The sequence below is a fragment of the Euprymna scolopes genome, chromosome 21, assembly GCF_053919585.1.
Source record: "Euprymna scolopes isolate OS-2025 chromosome 21, ASM5391958v1, whole genome shotgun sequence".
Lineage (NCBI taxonomy): Eukaryota > Metazoa > Mollusca > Cephalopoda > Sepiida > Sepiolidae > Euprymna > Euprymna scolopes.
Genome location: NC_136502.1, coordinates 103,510,656 through 103,531,704, shown reverse-complemented (window position 1 = coordinate 103,531,704; position 21,049 = coordinate 103,510,656). Strand labels below are relative to the sequence as shown.

Genomic DNA, 21,049 nt, shown 5'->3' with positions numbered 1-21,049 from the left:
CTACTATTTGGAATCATGTCTAAGAAGGGAATAAAGAGAGTTGAGCAGCGAGACGTTTGTTCACATTACATTTAAACTTCTGCAGTTTAGTACAACCAGGAAAGCCGAAAACTGGAAGGGAATTCCAAAGTCTAGCAGTCTGGGGAAACTATTAGCATAGAAGACTTTCCAGCATCTAGGGAAATTAACGGTGAAGAGGTGGGATTTTGCTCCTTGTCAAGTTAGTCAGGCGTATGTACGTCAAGGGAACACAAGTGCTAAGAGTTCATCAGCAATTTCAATTAAAATACTTGTAAAGCAGGTACAGGGACGCAAAATTGCAGTGATAGGACAGAGGTTTCAGCTTGACCACAGTGCAGGACCTATTAGATTTGAGACTCTTCTTTGGACCCTGTCTAAAAGTGAGACACCAGTGGTAGATGCATCAGTCCACATATGTCAACAATACTCAATAAAATACCAGTTTCAAAACAAGAAAAGTTAATTCCTACTAAACATAAGTTTTCACCATTTTTATGACAATCAATAATTTGCCCCACTTTCTTTATGTGTCTAAATCTAAATGCAAAACCCATGAACAAAGCTTCTTTCCTAAAACTGTTTGCCTGTGAAGCTCTGTTCTGCTGGGCTGTTTTCCAGCTGACCACAATATATTCGTCTTCTAGTCTAATATATATAAGTTCTTGTTGAACCGACCCCTTAAATTCAACCAAAGTTAAACCATTGCCGACCACTATACTGTCATCTTCCCAATCACTTAACACTCTTTAGCACTTTTAATTTTCATGAGGAGACATAATTGATAGCATCATAAGGGACATAATTAGCAACATTATATGTTGATATTAATTTTAATAAGGGGACATAATTATTAGCATCATAAGGGACATAATTAGTAGCATTATATGTTGATATTAATTTTAATAAGGGGACATAATTATTAGCATCATAAGGGACATAATTAGTAGCATTATATGTCGATATTAATTTTAATAAGGGGACATAATTATTAGCATCATAAGGTACATAATTTATAGTATTATATGTTGATATTAATTTTAATAAGGGGACATAATTATTAGCATCATAAGGTACATAATTTATAGTATTATATGTTGATATTAATTTTAATAAGGGGACATAATTATTAGCATCATAAGGGACATAATTAGTAGCATTATATGTTGATATTAATTTTAATAAGGGGACATAATTATTAGCATCATAAGGGACATAATTAGTAGCATTATATGTTGATATTAATTTTTATAAGGAGACATAATTATTAGCATCATAAGGGACATAATTAGTAGCATTATATGTTGATATTAATTTTTATAAGGGGACATAATTATTAGCATCATAAGGTACATAATTTATAGTATTATATGTTGATATTAATTTTCATAAGGGGACATACCTAATAGCATCATAAGTGACATAATTAGTAACATTATATATTCATATTAATTTTCATAAGTGAACATAATTAGCAACATTATATGTTAATATAATTTTTATAAGGGCACATTAGTAGCATATGTTTATATTAATTTTCATAGGGGTGCATAATTAATAAGGAAAAATATTTAGTAATAATATACGTTGAAATTCATTTTTATAAGGAGACATGGTTAATAGCATTATGAGGGACATAATTAGTAACATTATATGTTGAAATTAATTTTTTATAATAGGACATAATACCATCGTAAGGGGGCATAATTAGTAACATTATAGTTTTATATTATTTTTTTATACAGAGACACAAATAATAGCATCATAAAAAGACATAATTATCAACATTATATGCTGATATTAATTTTTATAGGGGGACATAATTAATACAATCATAAGAGGATATAATTAGTTATATTATATGTTGAAATTAATTTTCATAAGGGGAAATAATTAGTAGTGCCATAAATAGACATAATTAAAAAACATTTTATGTTTATATTACTTTTCCTAAGAGGACATAATTAATAGAATCATATCGAACATAATTAGCAATATTATTATTTGATGTTATATTTTATAGGGAAACAAATATTAGCATTATAAGGACATAATTAGTTACATTATTATATGTTGACATTACTTTTCGTAAGCAGACATAATGAATGACATCATAATAGAAGATAATTAGTAATATTTTATATTGATAATAATTTTTATAAAGAAACATAAATAATTGCATCATTTTTTTTTTTTTTTACACAGTGATCACCACTTATCAAGGCCCGGAAGCCACTCAGGGATAAGGGTTATTGCAAGTACATTACGTTAGTGTGGAGATTTGATGAAGTGTTTAATTAAAGGGGCGGTTCATTAGGAATTTGTTAACATTGGACTTGAAGATATCCAAGTTGTAGTCCGGAGGGAAGCAGGCAGACGGAACAGAGTTCCACAGGCGTGCAGTTCTAAGAAAGAAGCTTTGTTCATGGAATCCGCATTTTGATTTAGGCACAGATATAGAGTGGGGGAAATTTTTCACAGTGGATTCAGCTAGACAGGTGTTTTCCGTGAAAGATTGGCGAGGGGGGACCAGAGATTGGAGTTCAGACGAGCACCTGCCATGGAAATAACGATAAAACAAGGATAGGCTCGCAATGTCTCTTTTGTGGGAGAGAGGTTGCAGGGTAGAGAAAAGGGTATCCCCCACTAAGCCACAAAGTCTATTTTGTACTCTGTCAAGGCAGGATAGGCTGTTTTTAGCATATCATAAGGAATCATTAATAGTTACATTATAAGTTGATATTTATTTTAATCATAGGACATAATTAACAGCATAATATGGGGACATGAGTAGTATCAATATCTGTTGATGTATGTTTATCATAAGGGGACATATTAATAGCATCTTAAAAGGACATAATAAACAGCATAATAGGGGGGACATGAGTAGTAACAATATATGTTGATGTATGTTTATCATAAGAGGACATAATTAATAGCATAATAAAAGGACATGATTTGTAACATCGTATGTTGATATCAATTTTCATAAGGGGACAAAATGAATAGCTTCAGAAGGGTACATAATTAGTAAGATGTATGTAAAGAATTTGAATCAGAAGTCTAACAAAGATTTTAGACATAAAGTTTAGTTTCAATATATGTTTATATTAATTTACATGAGGAGACATTAGTAGCATTAGTTGTTGATATTAATTTACATGAGGAGACATTAGCTGTTGATATTAATTTACATGAGGAGACATTAGCTGTTGATATTAATTTACATGAGGAGACATTAGCTGTTGATATTAATTTGCATGAGGAGACATTAGCTGTTGATATTAATTTACATGAGGAGACATTAGCTGTTGATATTAATTTACATAAGGAGACATTAGCTGTTGATATTAATTTATATGAGGAGACATTAGCTGTTGATATTAATTTACATGAGGAGACATTAGCTGTTGATATTAATTTACATGAGGAGACAACTGTTGATATTAATTTACATTAATATGCATTTTTACTAGCATTATAAGGGACATCATTTTTAACATTTTATGTTCATGTTAATTTTTATAAACCGATACAATAATTAGCATCTTAAGGGGCCATAATTAGTAACATTGTATGTTGATATTAATTTTCATAAAGGGATATAATTTATCACATACAAGAGGACATAATTGATAACATTTTCTAGAATCAAATTTATGTAATGAATTTGGATCAAAACCGAAAGAAAGATTTTTGACATAAACCTTAGTAGAACACAATAAGTTGATAATAATTTTCGGTACTAGTGCACTTATTGATCCGTGCTGAAATAATAACGTTATTATTTAAAAAGCCATTCTTAACATGGGGAGGGGAGGGTGTTTTGCACCGTTTCTATACTTTAACCTTACAATTGAATAAAAAAACATATCATAAAACTTTAATCAAACTTGGAAATATGATTTAACAAATAGCGCGGATCAGTAAGTGCACTAGCACCTAATTTTTATAAGGGGACATAATTAGTAGTTTCATATATTTATATTAATTTTCACAACGGTAATATTATTAATAGCATCATAAGGGGACATTATTGGTAGCATCATATGTTGATATTAATTTTCATAAAACGGATATAATAAATAGCGTCATAAGGGGACATAATTAATACCATCTTGTAATATAAAGGGACATAATCAGTAACATTATATGTTATTAATTTTCATAAGGGGACATAATTAGTGACATCATATTATGATTTTATTTGTATAAGGGGAAATAATTAGTAGCATCTTAAAGGGACAAAAATAGTAACATTATATGTTGATATAAATTTTTATGAAGCGGTATTATTAATAGCATAATAAGGGGAGATTATCAATGAGATTATATGTTAATTTTTATTTTTATAAGGGGACATAATTAATAGCATTATAAGAGGATATAATTAGTAACATATATTGATATGAATTTTCATAAACGGGATGTAATTAATAGTATTATAAGAGGTCATAAATAGTAACATTATACATTGATATTAATTTTAATAAGGGGGATCTAAATAATAGTAAGATAATGAGTATAATTAGTAACATTTTCTAGAATCAAAATTGTGTAATGAATTTGGATCAAAGCTGAAAGAAAGATTTTAGACATTAAGTTTAGTAACAACATATGTTGATATAAATTTTCATAAGGGAACATAATTAATATCATTATAAGGGGACATAATTAGTTACATTACATGTTGATAATTATTTTCATAAGGGGACATAATTAATAGCGTAATATGTTGATATTAATGTTCAGTAAAGGGACATAATTAATAGCATAATAGGGGGACATAATTAGTAGCATTGTATGTTGATATTAATTGTTTTAAGGGGACATAATTAATAGCATCATAAGGGACATAATTAGTTGCATCACATGCTGATATTAATTTTCATGAAGGACATAAAAAACATTATATTGATTTTCATAAGGGGACATAATTATAATATTATAAGTAGACATTGTCAGTAACATTATATGTAAATATTAATTTTCATAAGGTGATATAATTAATTGTATTATAAGGAGACATAATTAATAAGATTATATATTGATATTATATTTCCTAAGGGGACAGAAGTAATAGCATCATAAGGGGACATAATTCGTGACATTATATGTTCATATTAATTTTCATAAGGGGACGTAAATTTGGTGCAAACTGTTCTGTCATGACAATTCATCTTACCTTTCATGGGACAGGTATTCTTCTAGTATTTATATATTTATAAAGTATTTACATGCTATCTTAAGATGTTAAGGTCTCCAATGCTGAGGATTTCATCATTAAGAATTTGCTAAGTTCGATAGGCCATATTTCGCTAATAAATAGCCTCTTTGGACTTACTACCCTGAAGAGGCTATTTATTAGCAAAATATTGGACTTACATGAAAAAAAAAAAAGTAAATAAAAAAAAAAAAATGATTTTATCATTTTATCTGACATTTCAAAGTTTTCAAATTTCTCATTTAAATTTTATTCAAACATAAGTGTCTTCAAAAAGTGTGTGACCATCTTTTACTTTATATATATATATACATATATATATATATATATATATATATATATATATATATATATAAAGCTGAACGTCTGTGTGTGTGTCTGGTCACGAATAGGCTCCTATATGGTTGACCATTTTAAAAAACTGATCACATATAATGATAGAAGATGTATCGAGACACAGGAATGGGTATGTTTGATCTGGCATAATGATGATTCATTAAAGTTGTCGGGTCTGCATACGCGCCTGGTCCACAAAGTATGGATATAATAAAATTAAAAAATTAAAAATACGTTTATACGTGTTTTTGATATAGATGTACATAATAATACTTTGATAAGTATGCTTTAACTTAAGGGATGGTATAATAAAATTGTGGGGTCTGCATTCGCGCCTGGCCTCCATAGAATGGAAATAGGCACAAACTTTAAAGACTTTTCATATCTATCTGTATAAGTATACTATGATAATTATGTTTCAGTTTGAAGAAATATGGTATAATAAAATTATGGGGTGTTCGTTCACGCCTGATCTCCATAGAATGGAAATATGTCACAAAATTTAACAAGTTTTTTTTTTAATATAGATCCACATAATATTATGATAAGTGTGTCAGTGTGAACAGGTATGGTATAATAAATTATGGGGTTTATCTATTTTATTTTTACTTTCATCATATTTTTCTTTGGTTTTGATACCCCCAAATTTGAAGCTATCTCTTTACAACCCTTCCTTTTCATAACCTATCATACTTTCATAAATCAGAGTCCATTTTCTGTAGGCTGTTTTTGAACCCAGTCAACGACGGGTACTTTTGCTAGTATATATATCTATTGTTTTAACAAAATCAAGACATCAAAGAATGGATTGATAGCAATAAATATCATCGCTCGTTACGATTGTTTCAAGACCATTCTAGACTTTCAAGACTATAAATAAGGTATATATATATATATATATATATATATATATATATATACATATTGGCGTTTTATCCCCTTGAGAATTCGTCAGGCTTATGACTGAAACACGGAATATTCTGTATAATTCGCATATATATTTTCATAACTTACTACCTAGCTCTACCTATGTATCGAGCACTGTTGAAGTAAATACTAAAAAGTTTACACATAAAATTATATCTTTGTATATTAATTTATGTGATTAAATGGAGTAAGCATATATATATATATATATATATATATATATATATATATATATATATATATACTAGCATTTCAGCCCGGCGTTGCTCGGGTGTTTGGAGGTGTGTGTTGAGCAAAAAACAAAAAGTGGTAGTAGGAAGGCAGGCTCGAACCCGTAGGAAAAGAACGGGAAAAAACCATACGTCTTTGCTGTTATGACCAACACCAAACCGGAAGTGACGTAGGTTTAAATTAAGGCTAAGCAATCGAAAAGAGGGGATGACTTTCGAAAATATCAGCAAAAAAAGCGACCCCTCCCTGTAGAAAAGAGCCCAGTTGAGGGTGAAGGAATTAATGTTTTAAGCCAATTTTTCGGTATTTGTCATCTGGAGAGTTGAGCTTCAAAACAATACTGATCTTATGAAAATCCGTCGCCTCTGTCGAAAGTTTTAGGCAGACATACATACATACATTTATATATTGGTAGCTCAAATTTGCGACCCAATCCGATTAAAAAGCTTGCCCTATCTCTGAATACCCTTTATGTAAAATTTCAAATGTTAAAACCAGAAATTGTCTGAGTAATTTGATAGAGACCGCAGAGGTCAATTTTTTAAAACTTTGACCCCTATTATAACCCCTTAACATTTATTGTTTTAAGCTCAAATCAAGTTATTAAGTTAGATCCCTGTCCAAGGAACCTATATCTAAAATTTCAATAGTTTATATCGAATATTGGCGGAGGAGTTTGGTAGAGTTCTCAAAGGTCAAGTTGAATTTTAACTCGTTAACAAATTTCTGGCCGGAAACGGATTACAAAGATTTTCCCAAATCTCAGTACTCTGTATATCAAATTTCGAGTCTATAGACTGAAAATTGACAGAGTTATTGCGTAGGGAAATGTACACAACACAAAGACACACAGACAGACAGACAGACGGACAGGCAGACACGTTCACTTTTATAGATATACTAGCATGGGTTCCCGGCTTTGCCCGGATGTTTGGAGGTGTATGCTTAGGAAAAAAAAAAGGTCAATTTTTTTAACTTTGACTACTATTAGTACCCCTTAAAAATTATTGTTTTGCGCTCAAATTGAGTTATTAAGTTAGATCCATGTCCAAGAAACCTATATCTAAACTTTCAAGTGTTTAGACCCAAAATTGTCGGAGGAGTTTGGTAGAGTTGACAACGGTCAAATCGTTGAACTTTGACACCTTAATAGCCAAATTTCTGGCCGAAAACTGATCACATAGATTTTCTCAAATCTCAGTACCCTGTATATCAAATTTCCAGTCTGTAGACTGAAAATTAACAGAGTTATTGCGAAGGAAAATGTACACAGACAGACAGACAGACACGTTCACTTTTATAGATATATGTAGATAAATAGACTTCTGTAGAAATATGCTTTTTTAAATTATATTTCACTTTTCTTACATGTTAATCCTTAATTTAAGAATCTCAATGCAATTACAAAACATATAACAAATAAATGACAAAAGTCTATATTCCAAATTTCATGATGTTGACCATCTTACAATTTATTCCTTATGTTGACATTCCCAATTCTTGACAGTAAACATTTCGTAGCACAAAAGCATTCATTTAATTATTATATCAATTATATCAATCAATGAATCTATTTTGCCCTTAACTCATCAGAAGAAATAGCAACAATCAGTCCATCAAAAGGAAATAAAATGCATTTGGGCGTGATTAAAAGATCCGAAAATTAGAAGAGAGGTTGCATCTATTTTTTATTTTACCTTTTATTACTAATAAAAGGTAATTGCAACTTCTCTTTCCAATCATGCCCAAATGCATTTATTTTTACGTTTTGCAAAATATATGCAGACATTTACAGGGGAGGGGGTACAGTCATTTGAACATATTTAAAAAGTATCGAATGTTTAATTGAATGTTAAGAGACTTTAAAAAAATCGGAATTGGTTCTTGTATCGAAATCGGGAATTTAGAACAGAATCGGTAATTGTACCGGAATCGGGAACAATTTTGGAATTGTCCCATCATTAATATATATATATATGTGTGTGTGTGTGTGTGTGTGTGTGTGTGTTGTGGTTCCATAAGTGTCCGAGACAAAGATATAAGTCAATATTTAATAGAAACAAAATAAAACCACTATCAATAGTTTCCCCACACTCTTCATCTGTGCCTAAACCTAAATGTAGATTCCATGAACAAAGCTTCTTTCTTAGAACTGCACGTCTGTGAAACCCTCTTCTGTTTGCCTGCTTTCCAGCGGCCTACAACATAGTTGTCTTCAAGTTCAACGTAAACAAATTCTTGATGAACTGTCCCCCTAAGTAATCCTATTTACAAAATTTCCATTATATGTTTACTACGTTATAATCACATTGACTAATGCATACCCACTAACTCTTATCCTCGAGTAACCTCCGGGCCTTGATAAGTGGTGATTACTGTGTAAAAAAAAATAAATAAAATAAATAAAATACAAAAAGAGAAAAGCAAATACAATAAATGAAGCGTGTGGGTATATGTCAGTCCGACTGCTACGAGTGCAAGATTCGAACATAACTGGCATGCTAATGCTGAGAGACATATTCTCTCGGTCTGTAAAAATGGAAGAGTTGGACTTTAGTCAGCACTAAAACAAAGGTTTGGAATTTTCAACAGTTATGCCATATTTTATTCTAAAAGAAAAAAAACGTATTCTTTCTTGTTAGAAAATTAACACTGCGCTAGAATAAAATGAAATCACTGACTTCTTCAATAATGCAATCACGTTGGCACACGGGTTCTTGTCAGATCACAAAAGTTAAGCAACACAGCCTGTTCAATACTAGATGGGTGACCATTTTGAACTACCAAGGCGCTGTATGTATGTGGAAGGGCAGATAAGTCTTCCTGCTTTCAGTGTGCAGTGGTGGTGTGGGCACACATCAACAGTCATGTGAAAAGAAAGAGTTTTTACCGAACTCCATCATCTGGACTGAAGTCACAAAATGATAATGATGATAATTCACATGTTGTTCCTATTTACAATGCCTCCCCACGGGACAGAGTTAGACACCAGGGTCGTTTTTGAATGTGGAGAAAAGGAACAAAAATAAAAATTGTCTCAGTCGCAAAGGATTTCTCCTCTGCTGACAGAGAACAAGAAATTGAAGTGCAGCATCTGAAGAACAGATGGTATTTATTTGCTCCCCCACCGAGCAAATTAAGCACAAGGCCGATTTTTAATGTGAGGAGTGAAGGGAGGGGGAAGGGAAAAAGGGGACCAGCTCCCGACAGGTGGGAAATGGGAGCTGGTTAATGGTCAGGCATGTGGGGTTGCCCCCACATCTGGTCTTTGCTAGTCATAACTAGTCATAGCTTGCAGCATCTGCCGGAACAGATGGTATTTATTTGCTCCCCCACCGAGCAAATTAGGCACAAGGCCAATCTTTAATGTGAGGAGTGAAGGGAGGGGGAAGGGAAAAAGGGGACCAGCTCCCGAGAGGTGGGAAATGGGAGCTGGTTAAAGGTCAGGCATTTGGGGTTGCCCCCACATCCGGTCTTTGCTAGTCATAGCTTGCAGCATCTGCCGGAACAGATACTACACTTTGATCTTGGCCCGAAGGCCAAGATGGTTTTTTATTTATTTGCTTCCCCACTGAGCAAATTAGGCAGGAGGCCGTTTTATAATGTGGAGATAGGGGGAGGGGGGAGGGAAATGGGGATCCAGCTCCCGAGAGGAGGGAAGTGGGAGCTGGATTAGAAAGTGTTGGTATGAAGGGTTGCCCCTTCAGTGACCAAGGTCAGATATGTGGGGTTACCCCCACATATGGTCTTTGAGAGTCATGCCTGAACCCCCGAGGGGGCCGAAGGCCAAGATGGTTAGTTTTTCATCTTGAAATGGTATTTTTAGCTCTTTATATCAAGTTCACACATTTTGAGGCGTGTCTTATTTGTTTGGCCTCACACTATTGCTATTGGTCCACACATGTTGAGGCGTGTCCTATTGCCTTGGTCTCACACTATTGGTTCATAAATATAAAACTGAAAGATGTATCAATCCCATAAGCCCCCCCCCTTTCTCTCTCTAAGAATGTTTCCCATCTGCATGTCCATCACATGTTACTAAAGATCTGTCGTTCATACTTTCTCATACTTCTATATCTATTACAGCTATTAAAATACCTTGTATAAAACATACTTATATTAACATACCAGTTCCCATTCAATCATTTAAGTTAAGCGACTTTGAGCCTGATCAATACTAAATGGGTAACCATTTGGAAATACCAGATGCTGTATGTGATCTTTGCTTATCTCGGCATTGCAAATAATCACTACTGTCTGTCAAGGTCCAACTACTGTCGCATCACCTCATTCATCCATCTCTGCACAAGTTCTATTTGCCACTTGAATCAAGCAGTACGGATTCAGGAGAGGTGTGGTTGGAAATTTCACAAGCCTTCCTTCAAAATGGCAGCAGTAGTTATCCTCACAGAGGTTATCCATTGTCTTTGAAGACTGAATGGATGTCATCACGTAGCGATTCAAGTTTATTAGCTGATTCAACAGAAAAGTTTGGTCACAAAAAGGGTAATGTTGTCAGAGTACAACTAAGAATGTAACCTAAGTTGGCTTTCTTTTATTTGGATTCTTTACTGTTCTCATCTTGAATATTGTTTTCAAAATGTGTCAGTCGATGTAACCTCCAACCTTCTTCAGGTGTATCTTGTTGCACTTGGAAATCTTTCTATCAAATTCAGGAATCTTTCTGTCAAACTCAGGACTCTATTCGTCAAACTCGGGACTCTATCCGTCAAACTCGGGAATCTATTTGTCAAACTCAAGTATCTATCTGTCAAACATGAGAATCTATCTGTCAAACTCGGGAATCTTTCAATCAAACTCGAATATCTATCTGTCAAACTCGGGAATCTGGGAATCTATCTGTCAAACTCGGGAATCTATCTGTCAAACTCGAGAATCTTTCTGTCAAATTAAGGAATCGGTACAAAATTTTGAACCGAACCTTTTATTTAATCCATACAGATGTAGCACGCTACAACTTTACGTATGAATTTTACCCAGTACTGTATCCACTATGCCACGGGTCCTTGTTTGGTAAAATTGAGTTGTAAAGTTACTCTCTTTTGGGGGTTTAAGGTTCGATCATTAGTGTGGCCGACACTCAAAATACAACGCGAATTACTTAGGACTTCTACTCAGTCATGGCTGACAGGACGAGAGCATGTGACTGGATTAAATAAATTGCTCCATACAAAACTCCATGCAGATTCCTAAGTTCAACAAGATATACGGCGGTCATATCAGCCGAAATATTGTGAAAATGATATTCAAAATAAGAACAGTAGTCTAAAGATTCCAGATAATATGAATAATCAAACGTCATCTAAAGAAAAAAATCAGAAACGTAAGTGGGCGTCTATTATTTTTCATTTGGCCTTATACCAGCTCTTTCCCCGGCCGTTCGCTTTTGCGGTGCTTGACCTCTGCTTTGGCATCAAAGAAAAATGTTAACATTTTTTTTTTTTTATATAATTCTGTTAATAGTTTTCATGTAACATCTTTGATGTTCAGGTCGAGGGTGTTTATGCCTTCCTCTCATTTGTTTGAGATATTCTTTGTAATCATCTTTTATTTATTTATTTTTCAAATGAGAATATAAGGATTAAAATTAAAAAAATTATAACACTCAAATCACGACAAAAAAAAAAAAAAGAAGAAACAAACAAAATGAACAGACAATTTGTATCTTTTTATGAAATTCAACAAGTTCTTGAAAACAAAATCAAAATCAATCAAAAGTACTTGAAGTAGTTTTGTAAAAGCAAAGATAGAGAAATAAAGCCAAACTTTTAATAAACAACTTTTTATTTAAAATAAATACGTATCATATACGTTTGAAACTAAAAACAACGCATTATTACAAAATAAACAGACATTTATTTTGTTTGAAAATTATGTTGAAATTCATGAATATATTTCGAGACAAAGTCTCATTTTCAGTATGTCTTTCTTTTTTTTTTTTTTTTTTTTTTTTTTGGCTTCAAACGTATATAATACGTATTTATTTTATTCAAACTCAGCCAGCGCTTCTAAGGAACATAAAAAAAATCTTAACGTGAATCCCGCGTGACCTAACGCACCGTTCCGAGATTTAAAAACTACCGTAAAAACAACAAGCGGACTTTTACTTTCTGATCTTCTGCCCCAACAACACCACGGCAAAAAAGAAAGAAAGAAAGAAATACATACTGAAGATGTCTCGAAATATATTTATGAATTTCAACATAATTTTCAAACAAAATGAATGTCTGTTTATTTTGTAATAATGCGTTGTTTTGGCTTCAGACGTATTTTATTCAAACTCAACCAGGAACAAAAGAAATCTTAACTTTTTATTTTGTTTTATCCGTTTGATACGTTTCTGATGATATTCAGAAACGTATCTGTAATTTGATTGGTCCCATCCTTTCTTCTTCTTCATTGCAGCATCTCCCTTACAGACGTGATGTTGCTAGTCTCAGTCTTTTTTTTTTTATAAATACTATTGTTCCAATATTTTTGATACAATGAGAAGGGTATAATCACCAAAAATTGGAAGGTTCTACTTATAGACACTGGCGACAGGAACTGATGAATCAAATAGAGGCACGTTCTGCTAGCAACCAATCAGAAACCAGAGTTGCTCCATAAAAATATTGAATCTTTAGCATTCCAGCACATAATGTTTTTGTATCATCACAAGAAAGATACTTTGATCTTTGCCTGCAAAATTATAAAGTCCAGGACCTATACAGAACAGCTACCCACTGAAAATTCTTCATCTTGTACAGAATAGCTACCCATCAGAAACTCTTCTGGAATTCAACATGGCTTTCAATTCAAGAACTATTTTTGACATGTGTTCTTCAGAATTGTCTGATCTATTCCCTGCTTCCTTTGTTCCAGCTCGTTTGACTCGTTGGCCTAGTGGTCTTCATTAATTCACTGTTTTAATACCTCATTATAATACAGCTTCCTATTCCAGTAGCTTCTTTCCAAGAATTGCAAGGTTGTGGAACTCTCTTCCTGCTCACTGTTTTCCCTCTTACAGCCTTGGGGTTTTTTTTTTCAAGACTAAAGGCATCTCCTGCCTTTGCAATAATCATCTTTCATTCTTGTTAGCTTCTTACAGCAAGTGGCTACATGCCTTGCCTCGAGCGATTTTCATAAAAAATATCTAATGTATAAAGTTTGTCGGATTCTCGAGTTAGACCCATATAGCAATGCATCTGACAAATCGTAATTTTTTTTTTAGTACAAAAGTGCAAAACACTACAGGTGGTCGCAGAGGGCCTGATTTGACTGGTCGGGCATGACGCGGTCTGGGGAAGAGTTTGGGGCCACATTATACAGCATTGTGGGGTAACCCATGATGCATGATGCGTCCACCAGAACTGTTCGGCTTTTACAGGCTAGTACTACATTATCAACATAAATCATTAGCGTCTCTTAGCTCTTCACCAAACTTTTAACAGCAATATCTTGTTTAGTACCACAAGAGATTGAGCTGCTGTCAACTTTCTTTCTACAATTTCCACAAACCGTGCAGAAAACATTTATCTTGCTGGGGGCTTTTTCCAACACTGCAACCACTGATTATTATTTTTGGTTTTGCTAACATAATACATGATTTAATTTCCATATGATTCCCCAAAATTTTTAACAAGGTGACCTTTCCATTATTTCACAAGCAAGGACTAAATTATTAAGTATCACTTTTTTTTTTTTTTTTTTTACATTTTCACCCCAAACAAGGCACATTGCCACTTTGGTGTAGGGGACTACTATCAGGGGCAACAACTACTGGGGCACTATGTAGGGATTTGGGCAGCAAGATGTCTGTTCACGTTGCACTTGAACTTCTGCACGTCAGTACAGTTGGGGAAGCAGGGGCCTGGAATGGAATTCCAAAGTCTAGCGGTTCTGGAGAAGAAACTACTGGAGTAGAAAGATCTTTTACATCTAGGGATCTCTACAGTGTGGGGGTGGGATTTTGCAGCCTGTCGGGTCTGTCTATGTATGCCTAAAACTTTCGGCAGCGGCGACGTATTTTCAGGAGATCGGTATCGTTTTGAAGAACAACCCCCTTCGGACGAAAAATATCGAAAAATTTACTAAAAACATTAATTCCTTCACCCTCAACTGGGTACTTTTCTACAAGGAGGGGTTGCTTATTTCGCCGATATTTTCAAAGTCATCCACTCTTTTCGATTGACTAGCCTTAATTTAAACATTTGCCACTTCCAGTTTGGCGATGGGCGCAACAGCAAAGACGTCACATTTTTTTCACATTCTTTTCCTTCTTTGCGATACGGGTTCGAGCCTGCCTGCCTACTGCCATTTTTTTTTTTTTTTGCTCAATACACACCTCCAAACACCCGAGCAACGCCGGGCACCCAGGCTAGTCTATAATATAAATCTCACCTGTCTGTTTAAATGTATGTATGTATGTATGTATGTATGTATTTCTACCTAAAACTTTTGACAGAGGCGACGGAATGTCACAAGATCAGTATCGTTGTGAATGCTCGACCCTTCGGACGCCAAATATAAAAAAAAAATTGGCTAAAAACATTAATTCCTTCACCCTCAACTGGGCACTTTTCTACAAAGAGGGGTCGCTTTTTTCGCCTATATTTTCGAAAGTCATCCCCTATTTTCAATTGACTAGCCTTAATTTAAACCTTCACCACTTCCGGTTTGGCGATGGATGCAACAGCAAAGACGCCACATTTTTTTTTCATGTTCTTTTCCTCCTTTGCGATATGGGTTCAAGCCTGCCTGCCTACTACAACTTTTTTTTTTTTTGCTCAACACATACCTCCAAACACCCAGGCAACGCCAGGCAACCCCGAGCAACCCTGGGCACCCAGGCTAGTGGACAATAAATCTAAGACACAAATGAAAAGCAACGAACTCAGTATAGAACACTGATGTAGTATTGTTACAAAAAAAAAGGTTTCCCTTTTCTTGTAAGTAAAAACATTAGATAAGTGAAAATGAGATTAGGATAAACCGAGACTCGAACTTTGTAAGCAAGGTCCAGAAATGGAATTTCGCATTGTTCAGTTTCATATAAAATAGTTTAGATATGTTTGTTTGTAAAAAGAATTTAATTGTTCAATTCTTTTTATGAAAACTGAATTAAAATAAGGTCAGGTAGAAAATAATGAACAATGCAATTTAGAAATATATTGAAAATAGGTTAGGTTGAAAAATAGGTTACTGAGAATTCTTTGTCTGCAGAAATGGTTTGGGAACATGAGCCGAACCACATATGTTTAGGCCACATGAGTTCCCCACTTGAGTGGGTCACGTTTTGAAACCATACATGACGTCATAGCAGAAAGGAAATTTCTCAATATAGGAGCTAGTTTGAGTTGAGACAGGGACGGAGACAGAGATGACATGGTCAGAGGAGGGTCCCTTTTGGAAGCAAAGGGAGAACGTTTAAACATGTAGAAACGACTTTGAATTCTTGGATGTGATCATCATTTCGACCGGTCAAATGGAATAAAAGAACATCTCATATTTTTGTAACTGCCGTCTTCGTGTCATCATTCTACCAAATTGAAGGTAATGTGAAATCATCATTATTAATGAACTTTGTATAACTCATCCTAAGTAATGTGTCTTTCTATCATGAGTAATGATTATCATCCCCTCTTCTGTGTTATAAGAATCTACAGAACTGTATAAATGTCTTCCCTCCCTCATCGCAATCGTATATATGACGCCAGCTATACAACGTTATAAAAATAGTAGAGTGCTCACTAGGGGGATCTGGTTTTGTTCACTTTTCAGCCTTGTTGCAGTGGAGAAATACAATAAAGATGTGACACAAGAAATCACTTAGTATTTACTTAACCTATGGACTATTTAGACTACTGTCCTCATCTTGAGTGTTATTCGCACAATGTTTTGGTTGATGCAACCTCTGACCTTCTTGTCAAACTTGGGAAATCTTTTGTCAACCTCTGGAATCTGCACTGAATTTTGAATGGAACCCTTTATTCAATTCGAGAGGTAGCATTCTGTTAGTCAATACTAGGTAGAAATCCTAAATAATTCGCAACATTGTTACAAGATACATCTGAAGAAGGTCGGAGGTTACATCGGCCGAAACATTGTGCTAATAACGCGCAAAATGATAAAGAGAAGCCTGAAGAATTAACAAAAAAAAAAGAAAGGATGAGCATTAAAGCTGTAACTATGTGTGCTGTTAACTGTAACACAACTTTGAGCATTTCTGTATATAGCTGGAACTGTTGGAGTTAAGCGAGCTGTTAGAAATTATCTCCCTTTGACTGTGTGAAGTGCTATTAGAAAATATCTCCCTTGAACTGTAATTTTAATGACGTGTGCTTTTTTTTCCTTTGGGTTATATATAAACGAGCAAATTGACATGTATCTTTCCCTTTCTTTATCTATAATAAACAAACGAAAATGTGTTTGTGTGTGTGTGTGTGTGTGTGTGTGTGTGTGTGTGTGTGTGTGTGTGTGTGTGTGTGTGTGCGTTTTTTTGTCTGTCCGTCAAAGGCTTTGGGGGGGGGGCGCTCGGGGGAGGGGGAGTCATTGTTTCCTGGAACTTTTTATGTACTCCCTAGATTATAACATCTCCGATTTACGAAATTCGCACTGCACTGTGATTTCATTTCTCTATGGTGTGATGTTTGATCTAGAAAACCACACGTTGATGATCGCTTAACCACCTGCTTTTTTAAACGTTTAATTTCAGCCATTATCATTTCTCTGCCCTCGTAGCGTCGTGGTAAGTTATCAGACTATTCGCCTCAAGTCTTCGGGTTCGAGCTTACCTCCTTACCAAAACTTTTTTTTTCTTTTACACCTACAAATACCCGAGAAACGTCGGGCACACCCGCTAGTCAACATATAAATAAAAGCTGATCACATATTTCTTGTGTGCGTGCATGTGTGTGTGTGTGTGTGTGTGTGTGTGTGTAATAGAAAAGGCCTTTCCAACGTGTCTTTGATCGTTAACTTCCACAAATTTTGATTAATTGATTTTATTGACTTTATAATTACCCAACAGGAACAACTTTCACCAACCTGTTAGTTGCTCGTAGGTTTTGTAAAGCCCATCATGCAGCATCTCTTGACACTCTGTCAAAAGCTTTTTCTATATTCACAAACGCAAAATACAGCTTCTTCCTCTTATTACGGTATTTCTCTTGCATTTTTCTTGTGGTCAATTAATTAGACAAGACTAAATCTATTCACATCTAAAAAAAATATATCATAGAAGAATAAAATTTATTTTGAACAGAAAACCCTTCTAGAATTCAATTAATTTTGTATGACAGAAAACTCCTCTTTGAAAGGTTACATCAGCCGAAACGTAGTGAAAATAATAACCAAGATGAGAATAGTAGTCCGCATAATCGAAATCTTTCTAATAAAAACTAACATGCATTTATTTGTGTATAAATAAATATCTTTGTCGTCACACATACGTTAACAAGTAAGAAACTGTTAGGCGAAACCATTTCAAGTGTTTAGGAGTGAGAAAACAAATAGCAAGTCGACATCTCTACTCATGGTCCTCTAAAATGAATTTTGAAAGAAATTCTTCACTCTATCTTAATAATGAGACTTTTTTTATATAGCAATTAATACGTTTTTTGCTTTACCTTTCTGAATTTTTGAGATGAGGATTAGTTATTTGTATTATTTGAATTCGTCGGACTATTGTTCTCATCTTGAGTGTCATTTTCACAACGTTTCAATTGATGTAACCTCCGACCTTCTTCAGGTGTATCTTGTCGAACTCAGAAATTTGGATAGAATTTCGAATGGAAACATTTATTTACTTCACCAGGGTAGCATTCTCTTGTTCCATCAGCCATGACTGGATAGAAGTCTCAAGTAATTTGCAATTGTATTTTAGGTTGCCCACGCTGAGAATTGAACCTTTAACCTTCAGCCTGATTTATCCAAGTACTCTAACCATTATGCAGTACATGCAAAGACCGGTAGTGCAGTGGTTAGAGTACTTGAAAAAATCAATTGTAAAAGTGATATTCTCCTAAAGGTTGAAGGTTCAATTCTCAGTATGGGTGATCGAGAAATATAATGGCTGACAGAGCGAGAGCATGATACCCCTATGAAATAAATAAAGGGTTCCATTCGAAATTCTGTCTAAATTTCCGAGTTCAGCAGAAATATTCCTAAGATACATCTGAAGAAGGTCAGAGGTTACATCGACCTCAGTAGTTTGAAGACTTGAAATAATACGTTTTTCTGATTTTCTTTTCTTTTAAAAACTTTAACATTAAAGCTGTGGCTAAAAGTGCTTTCATATCTGTTTGTCTCACAAAAGTACTTTTTTCTGATTTCAAATCTTTTTGCCTAACAACAGTTTTTTTTCCTCTGCTTTCAGATCTGTTTGTCTCACAAAAGTTTAAACCACACACATCCCAACCGGGCACAATTCCCAAATCACCACGACCGAGCTGTCCCTATCCTGGAGAATCAGGAACTTTGTCCAAGATTTTATACAAGCCAAACAACGCCGGCCGGATTCCTGATTGCAGCCAATGGATCTGCCTGAAACCAACGCCTGCAGACAGTGGTGTTTCCAACTCCTCTCATTCAAAGCCATGCAAGCCACCAGAGGCCAGGTGCTCCACTTTTGACCCCAACCAATTACCCTCAGGATCACAACCGCAACCTTATCTTGACTATCTAGGTGGCCACTTGGCCCTCCCAGATATCCCAACCCATTCGTCCCCATCTAAGAAGTATCTCACCCACATGACGGACTCACACAGTATTTCAGCCCACAGAGTATAAAAAAACAAACTGCAATCTCAATATGATTATAAGGTTGTTGATTATTATGGATTTTTGTTGTTTTTTTATACAATGATATGATTCATTTTTATGATGATAACATCATTGGATTGTTGATGATGATTATGAGGTGTTTCTTTACAATCATACCGCCATGAAAAAAGCAAATTATTTTTCATTTATTTTTTTTTTTTAATTTATTTATTGTTTTTGATACTCCCATTTTCGATGCAGATACTCCCAATCATAAACTCTTTAAACCTTAGTTCATTTTGATAGGTATGTTTCATTTTAATTAAAAATTTTAGTTAGCTTCACGGTTTCAAACATGTTGTTTCATGGTTTCAGACATGTTGTTTCACGGGTTTCAATCATGTTGCTTCACGGGTTTCAATCATGTTGCTTCACGGTTTCAATCATGTTGCTTCATGGTTTCTGTCATGTTGCTTCACGTTTCTAGCCATGTTGCTACACGGGTTTCAGCAATGTTGCTTTACAGGTTTCAGCCATGTTGCTTTACGAGTTTCAACAATGTTTGAGACCCATGAACCAACATGTCTGAAACCATAAAGCAACACAGCTTCATTTTGGTTTCTGCCATGTTGCTTTATGATTTAAGCCGTGTTGCTTTACGGTTTCAGCTATGTTGTTTTATGGTTCCAAACATGCTTCATATTTTCAGCCATGTTGCTTCATGGTTTCAGCCATGTTGCTTCATGGTTTCAGCCATGTTGCTTTATGGTTTCAGCCTTGTTGCTTCATGGGTTTCAAACATATTGAATCATGGTTTCAGTCATGTTATTTCATGGTTTCAGCCATGTTGCTTCACGCTGTCAGCCATGTTGCTTACCTTTGTATTAGACTAAAGTTGTACGAAAGAACAATTGGTATTCTGATGTCTGGGTGCTCACTACTCGAAATGCAGGACTTCTCTAATCTTGGAAATTATTTCTTCTTGGAAATTATTTCTTCTTGGAAATTATTTCTTCTTTAAATGAGAAGCCATTCACGTGAACAAAATGCTAACATAATTCTTGAAAAATTAAATTGCATGAAACACAAGAAAATTAAGAAAATTTGTTTAAAAATTATTTATATTTTAATTATGGAGTTTCTTTGAAAAAAAAACAAAAACAAAAACAAACTCTGCAAAAAATAGGTTCATAAAACATTCAAACAAGAAAATAGAAACTTCTTTGTGATGCTGCTGCAGCTGCTGTTTGTTTGTTTGTTTGTTTGTTTGTTTGTTTGTTTGTTTGCTTGTTGAGACTTATTCATGATGATTTTTGTTTGTATTCGTTTCCCCAATACCATTCTATTAAGAATTTTTTTTCCATTAAATACGTACAGGAGGGGGCCACGTGAAGGTTGCCAACGTTCTTAAGCAAACGTGTTTCTGTGGGACAAACTGAGTTTGAACTTGGCACATCAAAGTTGTCAGTTCGTATCATTAACCACTAGGCCATCATCACCTCCCTGTTACTGTTGTACATCATTTCATTTATTTTATATGAATCAGAT

The 21,049-nt window shown here is 34.4% G+C and overlaps 1 protein-coding gene across 1 annotated transcript in view; it reads left to right on the top strand.

The window, feature by feature from the left end:
• LOC145242648 (protocadherin beta-16-like) overlaps positions 1-20,771 on the top strand; it is a 418,274-nt gene extending 397,503 nt beyond the window's left edge. Inside the window, exon 4 of the mRNA XM_080105771.1 lies at positions 19,116-20,771. Within this exon, the coding sequence (XP_079961897.1) occupies positions 19,116-19,528 (413 nt within the window). The 3' untranslated portion in view covers positions 19,529-20,771. The remainder of the gene's footprint in view (positions 1-19,115) is intronic.
• Positions 20,772-21,049: the final 278 nt, after the last annotated feature.